This window comes from Gobio gobio (assembly GCF_949357685.1).
Source record: "Gobio gobio genome assembly, chromosome: 7".
In the NCBI taxonomy this organism is placed as follows: domain Eukaryota; kingdom Metazoa; phylum Chordata; class Actinopteri; order Cypriniformes; family Gobionidae; genus Gobio; species Gobio gobio.
Genome location: NC_137103.1, coordinates 21,788,632 through 21,803,323, shown reverse-complemented (window position 1 = coordinate 21,803,323; position 14,692 = coordinate 21,788,632). Strand labels below are relative to the sequence as shown.

Sequence of the window (14,692 nt, the reverse complement as noted above, 5' to 3'; positions counted from 1 at the left end):
GCTTGATGCATATGGGGGGGCTTTACATTATATCAATTATCTGGTTATAAATTGTAAAATATAAAGGTACCAATATGCCATTCCTTAACCTGAAACATTGTCACATTATTATGTGATCACGTTATTTTATTGGTCTACGTTTGTCGGTGCAGTGGAAATTGGCCTTTAGGTACCTGGCACAGACATGACACGCTTCTGTGCATACGCACACAATCACAAATGCCACTTGCCTTACTCTGATCTTCTTATTTAAACTCATTTTGTCTCATGTAGGAATCTCCATTAGCATTTGAGAACATTTCCGATTGTTCATATTCTCCTCCCCCATCATTCACTGGTGTGTTACAGCAGAGAAATTAGGTTACTAGGTCATTGTTACATAACCAGTGATGTGTTCTCCAAATATAGGCTAGTTTCACTTCCCCGTTGGCTTAGGCAGATCAGGATTAATCTAAGGGCATCACCCTTCCCACTAACTGATCTCTTGCGCAGTCTTGTCTTTTGATACTTCGATGAATCTTGCACACATTCTTCTCCAGTGAATCGCTGGTTGTGCTGAAAGGGCTAGGTTACGCTCAGCCGCTCGGTTAAGTGTTTACTGTAGCTTTCTGTCAAAAGTGAAAAGTTTATAGCTCCTGCTGGGAGAGCCTTTGCTGCTCTGCCAGACTGATCCACCAGCTCCTAAATAAGTGATGATGCTTGGTTGTAACCAAGCGGCAACCTCCCGCAGTTTCTCTTGAAGCCAATACGGAAGTGCCTCAAACTGCAATTCATCGACTGGCCGCTAGGGACAGGATCCAGAAGGGAGCAGAATCTCATTGAGCCCCATGTTAAAATGGCCAACTTTAGAGCAGAATAAAACATGTTTACAGCCTGGTACAAATTGTGCTTTTGGTCTATATGGCTCATTTTGCCCTTCATGACAACTGTGAGGGGGGTGAATTTTTGTAGAACTCATTCGTTTACATTATATAAAGCCTTAAAGTTCTGCATAATTAAGGGCGTGGCCACTTCGAGTGACAGGTGGATAGCCATTTATCTGCTGTCTGTTAGTCATCGCGTCACTTAAGCTCCGCCCACGTCCCGCCTTTTTGCCCATTTTCTGTTATCCGGGAGTGACGCGCGATGACGCGCTGCCAAGATGGCGACGGCCGGCTTTGCGCTTCAGAGCGGCTCATCAGAATCCTATGGGTGACGTCACGGACACTACGTCCATATTTTTTTACAGTCTATGATTGTAACGGAGAGATTGCACTTTCACTTCCAGCAATATGATGATTGCTGCCAGTGTCTAGTCTGCACAGTACTGTTGTCGTTAACCAAAACCATTCAAAATTGACGGCTGAAGTAAAATAAAATGTAAATATTATTTATTTAACATTGAATTAACATTTTACATTTACATTTAATTAGAAATATTGCCTTTGCAACTAAGATGATGACTGTTTAAATGAGTTGAAGTTCTAAAACTACTAAAAAGCTAAATAGAAATAAAAAAAATTAAATTACTTTGAACTAAAATTAAAGTAGAATTGTGCTCCTATTATTTTTAATTAATAAACACTATAATAATGCTAAAAATAACCCTTTGCAGATGCTTGCTTTATCTAATTGATATGCTCAGTCTGTTAAGATTATTGCTTGATTGCAATTAGTTGATGTATTATTAATCCAGATTATTGAGAACCACAGTCATAGTTCACTTACATTTTCAAACATGTTGTCATCCACATTTTAAGCAAATATAAAATGCAGATTTTAAAGAATTTCTATATAATTTCTATACCAATGAATTGGTCATTAGTAGGAATAAAGTAGATTTTATTGAATGGTTAGTTAGAACCTTTGATACTTGATGGATACTATATCTTCATAGGAGGTTACTTACAACATTTTGGTTTGAATCAATATATTTTAGAGATGGTTTATAAGAATCTTGTTGAGAGTGTTATACTTTTAATATGACTGTGGCATGTAGGACAACCACAAATACAATTGAATTAAATTGATCAAACAAGAGTCAAACAAAAAGCACAGGTTATTATTGAAGATTGTTCTCATCCCTTGAATATTACATTTCAGCTTTGATGATAACCCCAGACCCAATCAGCCTTGGTTTACTAGGTGGAGTTTTTTTATGAGGCCCTGGGCCCTTCACGACATGTTCATGTACTTTATGACTATGTTTTCCATATGTGCAGAATGTAGTAATCCCCATCAGCATATGAGAACACTTCTGATTGCACATAAGAATGTCTAAATGGAAAAAAAAAATTCATCACAATTTCTACAAAAAAATATTAGGCAAGTATTTTCAACGTTGAAAATAATAAATGTTTCTTGAGAAGCAAATCATCATATTAGAATGATTTCTGAAGGATCATGTGACACTGAAGACTGGAGTAATGATGCTGATAATTCAGCGTTGACATCACAGGAATACATTTCTTTTTACAATAAATTAACATAGAAAAGTTATTTAAAATGTATAATAATTAATCACAACATTACTGTTTCACTGTTTTTGAATTATACAAATTCCCCAGTTCAGTATGAATAAATGATGACTTGAAGTTGTATATGTGTTGAGATCATTCTGTAACAAACAATTCAAATCATTTTGTGACATGATCAGACAAAATTTCACAATCATGATCGTCTTACTTCCAACTGGTGCTTTAGATTCTCTCTCTCTCTCTCTCTCTCTCTCTATTTTGTAGGACTATGTTGGCGAAACCCCCCTCCATAAAGCGGCCCGTGCAGGCAGTATTGACTGCGTTAACACCCTCCTGGTCCAGGGAGCCAAGGCAGAGTAAGTCTTCTCTAACAGCTGCGCAGAGTAACTGTATCTCTCTCTCTCTCTCTCTCTCTCTGTCCCTTGCATCCATTTAAATGCCCCACTGGTGTGTTATTTAAGAAGGGCTCCATCAAAACTGAAATGTTGATTCTCTTGAATGTAAGGCTGTACATGTAATTTCTTCTGCTGCAAGACAATACGGGCGCAAGACACTAGTGAACTATAGTGAGACCATCTTGAATTGGGACAAATGAGCCCCCTTGTCTTGAGTGGTAGAAAACTGACTGGTTTTTAATCTCACATTTTTACTTGACTTTAAAACGTGCATGCATGCGTTATAAATGAAAGAATTTGAACTATAATGTTCAAATCTATTTAAATACTCTGTTAAATTACAAATTAAGTTACAATTTGTACCTACGACTTTAGGGCGTTGCATGACTAGGCACCAATATAAGACGCGAACATGATTTCACAGAGGACAACATGTTCCTGTATTAACATCTTTGTTGATGCTGTAACAACATTACAATCAACAAACCAGATTTGAGGGACAAGTTTACAGTTAATGTTAAGTTTATGCTTGCAACAAAGGTTAGGTGCTTCTGCACCATTCTTATTCACATATCATTTCCCTTTGATTTTAGGGATAAGTTATGGGTAGGGTTAGGTTTTAGGGATAGGGCTGGGATAACATTTTTGGACCGGAATGTTGTTTCAAGATGAAGAAAATATGATGATCCAGGAACGTGTCTGTCTTGGTGAAGTCATGGTGACCATGATAAGACACGAATATTGAATAAATATGCATATATTAACAATGTTGTAATCCAGTCAGATCTGTTAAATTATTCAGTTGATTATTTTATATTTTATAATAACTTGAAAGCTTTTTAAAGGAACATGCCGACTTTTTGGGACTTGAGCTTATTCACCGTATCCCCCAGAGTTAAATAAGTCCATACATACCATTCTCATCTCCCTGTGTGCCATAGAGACAGAGCATATTTAGGCCACGCCCACACCGGGGGGGGGGGGGGGGCAATCCAACGCTCTCCATTGACCTTGCATTGCGTAAGGCTGTCTCATTGTCATTTCGGACTTATAACAAAAAACAGAACAATGTCTAAAAGCTGATATGTGACAAGGTGTACGCAAACAAGCTAAAAAACACAGAAATAAGTTTTTATAAGCTGTCGACCCAAAAAAACGAGCGTTTAAGAAGATAAAAGTGGATACAGGCAATACGAAGTGAAGCTTCAGCAAGAAGAATGGGTAAATTTTTGGATCCTGACACTCAGTATGCCTCAATATGTCTATGTGTGCAGTAAAAAGTCAAATATCCAAATGTCCGTTTTATATATTATATTTCCTCCTGTCACAGATCACGTTCCCCTCTAGTGTGTGTACTTCTCAGTGTAATATAACACGTCGCGCTCTGTCTCAATGGTCTGAATCCACTTTTTTGTCCTTAAACGCTCGTTTTTTGGGTCAACAGCTTATAAAAACCTCTGGGTTTTTGGTTCTGGGTTTTGTTTAGCTTGTTTGCTGTACACTTTGTCACATATCAGCTTTTATACATTGTTCAGTTTTTTGTTATAAGTCCGAAATGACAAGGAGGCAGCCTCACGCAATACAAAGTCAATGGAGACGGTTTGATTTTGTTTCCCCCCCCGGTGGGCGTGGTCTTCAGATTATGACGCATGTCGCTCTGTCTCTATAACTCTGTCTGACACACCCACCGCTAGCCTAGCTTAGCACAAAGACTCCATCTAGCTACTGCTCAATAAGTGACAAAGTAACGCCAACATTTTCCTATTTACATATTGTGATGTGTATAGTTACACCGTGTACTAAGGCCGATGGAAAATGAAAAGTATGAGAGTGAGATTATGAGAGGAATGAGAGTATAGTTCCTAGCCTATCGGTCTAGAAAATCGCAACTTTTCATTTTTCATTGGTCTTAGTACACAATGTAACTATACACATCACAACATGTAAATAGGAAAATGTTAGTTAGTTATTAGTTATTATAGTTATTTTGTCACTTATTGAGCAGTAGGCTAGCTGGAGCCATTTACCTCCAGTCTTTGTGCTAAGCTAGGCTAGCTGTGGGTGTGTCAGACAGAGTTATGGCACTCACGGAGATGAGAATGGTATGTATGGACTATCTCTGGGGGATATGGTGAATAAGCTAAAGTCCCAAAAAAGTCGCCATGTTCCTTTAATGTGTGAAAGAAATTAATTTTAGGTTTATGAGAAATGGTACATTCTGGGACCATATATGCCAGTATATTGGTACTATTAAAAAATTTCCCTTAGTGTTTTTAGATGAAGATTTATTAGATATTTTTCATTGAAGTTAATCTGTGTTAACAGAGTAAAACAAAATGTAAACATTAAAGTTCACCTAAAAAATAAAAATTCTGTCGTTAATCACATCCTCATATTGTTCCAAACCTGTAAGACCATTTTCGGAACACAAATTAAGAGATTTTTGATTAAATCTGATACTTTCTTTGACTTCCATTGACCATCTACGCAACTACCACTTTCAGGCCCCAGAAAGGTAGACCTCATGAAAGTAACCAATATGACTCCAGTGGTTTAACCTCAATTTTATGAAGCGACACAAGTGCTTTGTTTCCACAAAAAGACAATTTACCACTTTATTTACATAATATTAATCTCCAATGCATACAATTGAGGCTAAACCATAGGAGTAACATGGATTACTTTCATGATGTCTTCATTACCTTTCTGGGGCTTGAAAAGTTGCAGTTGCGTAGCAGTCAATGGAGGGACAGAAAGCTCTCAGATTTAATCAAAAATATCTTAATTTGTGTTCTGAAGACAAACGAAAGTCTTAACGGGTTTGGAACAACATGAGGGTGAGTAATTAATGACAATTAATTTTAAGTTTAGGTGAACTAACCCTTTTAATGAATTCGATATCATGAACTAACAATTTTACAGCAGTTATTTTGTTAATTTATTAGTTAATTTATAAATATATTATTGTTTATTGATGTGTTATGTTTGTTCATAACATTATGGACAATTCATGCAAAAATTTATGAACATTTGTCCAAGATTAATAAATGCTGTTCTTGTTAGATCCTGATACCTAATGGATTAACTGATTTTAACAAATTGAACCCTACTGTTACACAGTATAGGACAGCTTTTATCCATTGGGCTAGACCAGGGTGGCTCAATCCTGTTCCTGGAGAGCTACCTTCCTGCAAAGTTTGGCTCAAACCCTGATCAAACACAACTGAAGTGGCTAATTAAGATCTATACTCTGCAGGTAGATCTCCAGGAACAGAATTGGGCACCCCTGGGCTAGACTCTAAAAGACCGCAATGTATCAAGATTCAAAGTTGAATTTGTATTCTTTTGGTCATCAAAGCTGAAAATGTGATTTTGAAAAGTGACCTAAATACACTCAATCCATTTCGAAATGTATTTTGATGGAGCTCTTCTGAAATATGTGACCAGATTTGGTTTATTGGCTTGATTTTGCCTAAATGTGAAATGTATTCTGAATTTAGTAATTTGATGATCTCTATCATGTCTTCTATAATCCCCTGTGAAGTGCGGAGGTAATATCCTTTTTTTGTTTCCTTCACTTTTTGATTTTAAATGTTGTCATTACAAGGTTGCAAACAGTTGCACATTTCCTCATAGCTCAAAAGCGAGCAACTGTTGCTCTTTTAAATTGTCATTGGTTGATGAGGGTTTTTGTTTTGTTTTTTCCTTGTTGAGAGATATGAAGTGAAGTGTGAGAGACCCCTTAGTATCAAGGATGTATTGAGCTCCATTCAAAATGTCTCTGCAGTGTCATTATATGGCTAGTAATAACATTACATTTGATATTTTCTTTTTTTCTAGAATTCTGAAGGGCCATTCACACCAAAAACGATAACGAAGATAACTATATAAGCGTCCACACCAATGTACAATAACATCCTGTTTACTATAAGCTATACTTTAGCTAAATGCTCTCTTTGAATCGGGATGGATTCTGATTTGCTGTCAATGTTTTTACTGTTTGATTTTAATTGTTCTGAAAGTGATTAGAACTATATATTTTCACTGAACGGTTATCGTTATAGTTGTGGTGTGGACTATTCTTTTATTTTTAAAACACTTTTTGAACAATATTTGTATCGTTATTGTCTTTGGTGTGAACGGGCCTTTAAAAGGAAAGTTCACCCAAAAATGAAAATTGCCATTTACTCACCCTCATGTTGTTCCAAACCTGTATGAATTTCTTCTGCTGAACACAAAAGAAGACATTTTGAAGAATGTCAGTAACCAAACAGTTGATGGGGCCCATTGACTTTGACTGGTCCTTCAACTGTTTGGTTACTGACATTCTTCAAAATGTCATCTTTTGTGTTCAGCAGAAGATAATTTATTCACCCTCATGTTGTTCCAAACCTTAATGAATTTTTGGGTGAACTAACCATTTTGAGCTATTAAAAACACTGTATTCTATTTTAAAATAATAGAAATTGTACAAAAATTATGCGAGAGAACACATAAACATAACTTAAAAAATAAAAAAAACAAAGACTAAAAAAATAGTTACAAGTCTACGTTAGTTACAAGTTTTTCCAACCTGCTGCAACACACCTGCCTGAAAGTTTCTAGTATTTCTGATAACATTGATTAGCTGGTTCTGGTGTGTTTAATTAGGGTTGGAGCTAAACTCTGCAGAAAAGTGGCTCTCAAGGAGCAGGATTGGCTCCCACTGACAGTCATATGTCATAAGCATGTGTAGATCTACTTCACATACTTTTCTCCAACACCTTGTTCAGCATTTAGATTCATGTTAGTATATGACTGCTGCTCATACAGCATTTGTTATAAAACATGCAGTTGACTTTGCAGAGGGATTCTGATTGAAGCTCATACATAATCTTGATTGTTTGTCTACAGATCTCCAGGGTTTTGCAACAAGGCCTGTATATTAAAAAATGTCACTTGAATAAACTTGAGGGATTTACCACATATATCCCTCAATGTGCAATAATTGAGTGTCCTTGTAGCTCATTCTGGAGAAATGCAACGGTTGAATCTTAACAGGCACTCGCCATTTCATATCTCTTGACAATGAGAAATGCCACTTGGGAATTTAAGGCATACTTTAATGATGATGGTGGACATGACGAATAACTGGAAATTATCTGTTTTTCCACAAAGGCACATGTATACATGAAACCAACCTTTACACTACTGACTGAAACATTTAATACATTTTGGCTCAATTTGTATTATTTAAAATGGAATGCTTGAAATTTTAAAATCTTTTATTTGTCATTTTACATTACCAGATCATGAAAGTCTCAAATCTATTGTGTTTAATTGTAGTTTGTAATTTGTGTTTTTATGCCATTTACATCTGTTTTCTATGCTCAAACATATCAAACAACATCAAACATATGTTCAAATAGGTCAAACAAAGACCTATTTTGTAAAGCAAAAGTATGATGTGCTTTGTGGAACAGCAGTCGTCTTGGTAGTGTTTCTTGCAGGCTTTTGGTGTAAAGAACACAAGCCTGCAAGAAACACGGAAAGCACTACAACTGGAAATTTGACCTGCAGATGTTGTTCTCCTCTTTTGAATGCCATATAGTTGTGGTCAGCAAAGTGTTAACAGACAATAATATCATTTATAACAGTCTAATGTCATTAATTAAAACTGGTGACACTTTACTATTACCTTTTTAATTTCTTAACATTAGTTGCATTTTGTATCATGAACTGACAATGATTATTATATTATTAATTTATTAATCTGTTACGGATAATTTGTAAATGTACTATTGTTGATTTATTTTTTAAACCATGGTCTGTCTGAATACTCTATTCTGATTAGCTGAAAGGTGTGCAATAAATGTTTAATGCACAGGTAGTTCCAAGTCAGTTTAATCACCGTTCTATATTAATCCGCTGTTTTCATTGAAGTTCGTGCTGCGCGCACACAAACTTATCAGCGCTGCCCCGTGACTTTTAGTAATAAAATAGCTTCACTACTGAAAGGCTACAATATATTTTTCAGCAACCGGGGGTAGCATCTCTGGTTTTGAAGTAATTAAACTCACAGCTTCATTGTTAATGGAGAGCGAGAAAGAGAGATGCTGCACAGACGCAGGTAATTCACACACTCATCTGTCTCTCTCGGTCTCTCTCTAGATAGGGAATTCAAATAAATAAGAGCTATAATTCCTTAATTCAAATAAATGTAATCTTATCGCACTACTTTATCTCTGTAATTTTTGTCCTTCCAGTCAGATTTTGCGCTGCAACATTAATTACAAGTAGTCAATGCTGGCAAATGACCATGGTAAAAGCGGGTTAATCCACAGTTAGCTGTGCATTAAACAATTTGAATGCACTCTGCTTCACGTCGGGCAGTTCTTTGCCTCCACATTATGCATTAATGTATACAACTTGAAAAGTTAAAAGTATATTTAGGGCTGTACGATTAATCGAAAAATAACCAAAACCGACATTTAGAACCTATAACCGACGTATTTTTCCCATGTCGGTTATTTCGGCTTTCACGTGACTCTGCCCCGTCAGTCACATCAAGTGCAGTTTTCAGGCACACAGAGATGCAGGAGCAGTTATCTGTGTTTATAGATGCCCAGAATCACTATAGTAACTGCATGTTTTACACAGTTTATACAGGTCAGTTAATTGCTGTTCTTATAGCCTACGCGCTGACACGCACGCACACACACACAGACGGCGCGCGCAAGCCCCGAAGCCGCTTTCACTTTCGTCCTCATAAAGTTTGTCAAATATGCATTAAAAGGCTTGCCAGTTTCAACATTTAAAGCGATTGTGCACTATTCAAAAACAACAATATGGAAAACTTCTCCGTTCAGTGCTCTTTTTTTTCAGTGACACAGAGAGCCGAGCCGTGTCGCGTCTCTGAAAACGCGCGCGCCCTGAAGGCAGACCTCTTTCACCTGCATCCTCGCAAAGCTTTGTCATTTGTATGTGGTTTAAGCCCTGCCAGTTTGAATATTAAAGCGAGTTTCGACCATTTGATGTGTATTATGTTGAACTAATGCCTGATATATTTTGACACATGAACACTCAGACAGAAGCTCGCACATCACGTTAAGATCGCGCACAGAGAGCATCGCTCAACGCTGTCCTGTGACTAAAGTCAAGTCACTAAAGTAGCTTAGAAAGTCAACCGTTTTAGGCATATATTTTAATACCTTTGAAGTACAAACCATAGCTTCATAATGAATAGAGACTGAGTAATTCACACACACAATCACTCTCTCATTAATGCATTCAAATAAATGTAATGTAGGCCTACTGTGTTAATTTATCTGTATATGATGTACAACAAGCAGAAATCTGCCCCATAGACAATAACTGCTGAAAGTGAACAGTTCCCTTCAAGTATTTTAAAATCACAAAGAAATGCACTTTTTCATTAGAAAAAAAAATTCCACCTTTAATAGTAGAACATATTTACAGTACAAACCTTATCAGTGAACTTACTCAAAAACCTTATGAGAAAAAAAAGAATCGTTCATTTATCGTGATCGAGGTCAAATGTTCAGTTAATCGAGGTTTTTATTTTTGGTCAAATCGTTACAGCCCTAAGTATATTATAGTATAGTTTGATTACCTTTTACATAGGTTAATAAATGCTGTTCTCGTATTGTTCATTGTTAGTTCAGGATACCTAATGTATTAACTGATGTTAACAAATTGAATCTTATAGTAAAGTTTTGCAATAAAATTAAGCGTTGTTACATTGTAAAAAAAAAAAAAAGAGGAACAAAAAAGTAATGACAGTTGATAAAAATGTACAGTATAGCAGAGATGGGCACTTGAGTAAGAGACTCGAGTCGCACTTGAATTGCATTTTAGGAGACTTCGAACTTGACTCGGGACTCAACCTGAAATGTACGTGACGTGGTAGATCGGACCCTTGTTATAGAATTTGATTACAGATGTCCTTACATTTAATGCGCATAAACTCCGAAATGTCATAAGTTATATTGTATTGTATTAGATTGAATAGTTTGGCCTTGTGTTTATGGAAAAGAGTGAACTCCTCACACACCTGAACAGTTTCAGCCAGGTGTCTTGGAAGACAAAGAGGCACCAGAGAGAGAAATAATTTATTTCTATTCTAAAGTCTTTTAAACCGTTTATACTGTCCAAGTGGTACATTACCTTCTATCTAAAATAGATAATGGTATATTTTAATTGATAACCCTTTATTTTTTAAAACAAATCAGTGTTAGAAGTAATCTGATTTACTTAAAAGGTTATATTGCTTTATACTATGGTCTGTCTGAATACTCAATTCTGATTGGCTAAAAGGTGTGTAATAAAACCATTTAATGTACAGATATTTCCAAGTCAGTTTAATTGTTTAAGTTTAACGGATCTATATTAATGATTATAGCCGGGGTAGCTGGCATGTCGTTAAACTATAAACAAAAATCTATATTAATACGCTGTTTTCATTGAAGCACACAGACGTGTACGTCAGTTGGAAATTGCGCTGTGTACACACACAAAAAATTAAGGAGCACAGAAACTTATCAACGCTGCCTCGTGACCTTTAATAAAACGGCTTTGCTACTGAATTGCAACGCTATATTTCTCATAGGGGTAAAATAGCTGGTTTTGTAGTAATTAAATCACAGCTTTGTTAATAGAGAACACGCTGCACAGATGCAGGTAATTCACACACTCATCTCTTTTTCGCACTCTCTCGCTCTCATAATTAATTCAAATAAGTGCTATCCATTTATTAAAATAATTGTAATCTTACCGTACTACTTTATCTCTGCGTCTGATTCAATGGGGGCAGAAGGCTAGATCTAATGAGCTGTAACTGACGAAAATATTATTTGAATCCTTCCGGTCAAATATTGCGCTGCAAACATCAATAACCGTTTATGCTGGCAAATGACCTTGACATAAGCAGGATAATCTACGGCTAGCTGTGCATTAAATGATTTTAATGCACTTTGCTTCATGTCGGGCAGTTTTTTGCCTCCATGTCATGCATTAGAATCATTTAATGCACAGCTAGCCGTGGATTATCCCTTACTTATCCAGGAGTAACATGGCATTCAAAATTACAGAGGAGAAACATCTTGTTCTTGGGGAACTAGGGGTTGTTTTTAAATGCTCAATTTATATTAGTGCATGTTTTGTTTATTGCCCTATTGGAAATGCTTTTGAGATAATGATGAAATGTGCATTTAGCAGCCACACAAAAGGGATTTTTACTAAGGCAGTATAAGCAATGTTTCACTAATAGTGGTAGTGGCACTGAAGCCCCAGGCAGCATTAATTATGATGACAGTATAGTGTGTCAGATTTACCCAATTCAAAGCAGAAGAGAAGGTTTAAAATGAAAGGGTTTTATAATATAGGCATAGGTAGGAGATTGAAAGGATTGAGGGTTTTGGGTTTTTATTTTATTTTAAAATCTATTTGAACATTCAACTTATTTTTTAACAAATTTAAAGCTACTTTTTCCTATATTGCTAAATCTTAACTTCAGCTAACAAGTTTTAAGTTGAGTTAGTTTGCTCCTTCTCATAAATGATGAGGTCTTGTGTCCTAACACATTTTATTTAATTTTTTTTAAAACTGGATGTTTTATCTGATTCCTCACTATCTGTTTCTTACTTTTATTTTAATTCATTTCTTGAGACCTGAATTCCGATTATACTTTACTTTTCTGGAGAAAACAAGTGGGCCACCACGGAAACTATTCTCTGGACACTTGAACAGACCACCATATCCTTACCTTAAAAGTTGGCAAAAGAGCACCATTTCGTGATCAAAATGTCTAATATTTCTTCAAGATCTCTTGGACTGAAACTGAAACCAAAAAACCATGGATGGCATAGAGAAGACAAAGAAGCTTACAAGGAACAAACATTAATTCATTGCCTTATTGGTGGAACTGTTTCTCCACATCCTAGCAGATTAAAAAACAACAACAACAGCAACAAAAGGAATTACTTAATGTCCTCTGAGAAATTCCCCAAAAAATGATGGTGACAGATGGATTCCCTCCAAATTCTGCTTGAATCTTAAATGCCCTGGAATCAGATTCAAAATTATCATCACCTGCACAATTGTGTATCCTCATCCAAATATTGTTTTCTTTTTCTATTAGATGTTTCCAAACGGACTAACTGTTGTCTCAGTTTATTGTTTCGGTTGTTCATGTCTTACTGAAAAGACATCCACACTTTTTAACTATGTTTGATGGATGGACACACTCCATACATCTCTTGTCTCTCATTGAAATCTTAGCTCTTTCTTCACTCGGATGTCTTCAACAATTCTGTCTTCATCAAACATGTCTACCAAGTTCAGAAGACCAAGTCCTTTGAAGAAAAACAAGTGCTTTGTCACATTTCTTTCTTTCTTTTTTCTACTTCTGAAATGTTTGCACTCCCATCTCTTGGTTCTTGAGCCTCATGTTCTCATGTTGGTTTAAATTCACTTTGTTCAGCTTCTTGGGGCATGCATGGCTTCTAGTGTACATTTTGTCAATTATCTTTCTTTATTGCCTTGTTTTATTTCAAATCTGCAAATGAGGTATTTCAGATAAAATGTCCAGTTGAAATTACAGATTTTATCCTAATGTATTTATAAATTGTCCATTACAACTCCCTTCCCTCCAGTCTCCCAAAGCCCTCGATCCAAAAGTCTGACAGGAGAAAGTGTGGTTCAGGTAGTATAATGGTAAAGGAGAGCAGGGTAAAGCACAGGCTTCAATATCAGAGGGTTTGCATTACTAGACCTTAATAGTATTAATAGCATTATTACTATTTTGTTTTAATCTGTCTGCATATTTTATTCTGAGACTTTGTTCATAGAGAGAAACTGTTTGTATTTACAATGTCACCTGCAGAATTTACCCTATGATATGATTACCTTATAATAAAATGTTCTATTTTGAATCATCTGTCACCTTTGTCCTTATGAGAGTGGCATGATGACAAAAGAAATGGAGATTGCATTTTGTTAACTGTTACGACAAAATTCTAGAGAACATCTACACATCTCAATGTTTTGCAGCTATTGAATTCGAAATGACTTGACTTTTTCAAGTAATCCTAGAAAAGGGGGAGAGCATTCCAAATAGACACTGCTGACTCACTCCAAGTTCCCTCAACGAAACTACACTGTTGTGGCATTAGGAGTGTTCTCACTATCGCTCCCTTCAGTATCAACACACTGGCAAACTGTTGAGGTATTTCATGCGGTGATTGGTTTTACTGATAGGACATTTTGTACCTAGAACTTTCAAAAGACAAAGTTTTTTTGTTGTTTTTTTTTTTTTTTAGATCTAGTTTTGTTTTTGACCTGCATGCTTTGCTTAATTGTGCCCTTAAATCGATGCAGTTTGTATATTTATTTCCTTTTTTTTTATAGACTAACCATAGGACGTATATAGGACAGGTCTAATCAGTCCCTTAGTCTCGTCCAGAGTAAGCATGGTCTGATGCTCAGGTGATAGGGCTATGGAAGAGAAATTATGAAGTTGAAATAGAGAGTAGCAAAGCATATCAGGAATGAAGAAATAAAATGAATGCTTCTGTTTCATTACTGAAATAAAACTGTCATTCATTCACCAAAGTGATATTGTCATTTGTCAAAGGGATGCAGTTATTCACATTGGATTGAACATTGAAATGACCAGGAAACAGTGGCAAACCTGGCAGGTCTAAACTTTTCTGTATATAAAAAACAATCTGAATTATATACAAGAAAATTGTAAATTAAAGGAATTGTTTGCCAAAAAATGAATATTGTCATCAATTACTCACTCATGTCATTCCAAACCTATTTGACTTTTGTTAATCTTCG

The 14,692-nt window shown here is 35.9% G+C and overlaps 1 protein-coding gene across 2 annotated transcripts in view; it reads left to right on the top strand.

The window, feature by feature from the left end:
• Window positions 1-14,692, top strand: part of ankrd10b (ankyrin repeat domain 10b) — a 35,711-nt gene that overhangs the window by 5,095 nt on the left and 15,924 nt on the right. For both annotated transcript variants that reach the window (XM_079821018.1, XM_079821019.1), the window contains exon 3: window positions 2,721-2,812. In XM_079821018.1, the coding sequence (XP_079677144.1) occupies window positions 2,721-2,812 (92 nt within the window). The remainder of the gene's footprint in view (window positions 1-2,720; window positions 2,813-14,692) is intronic.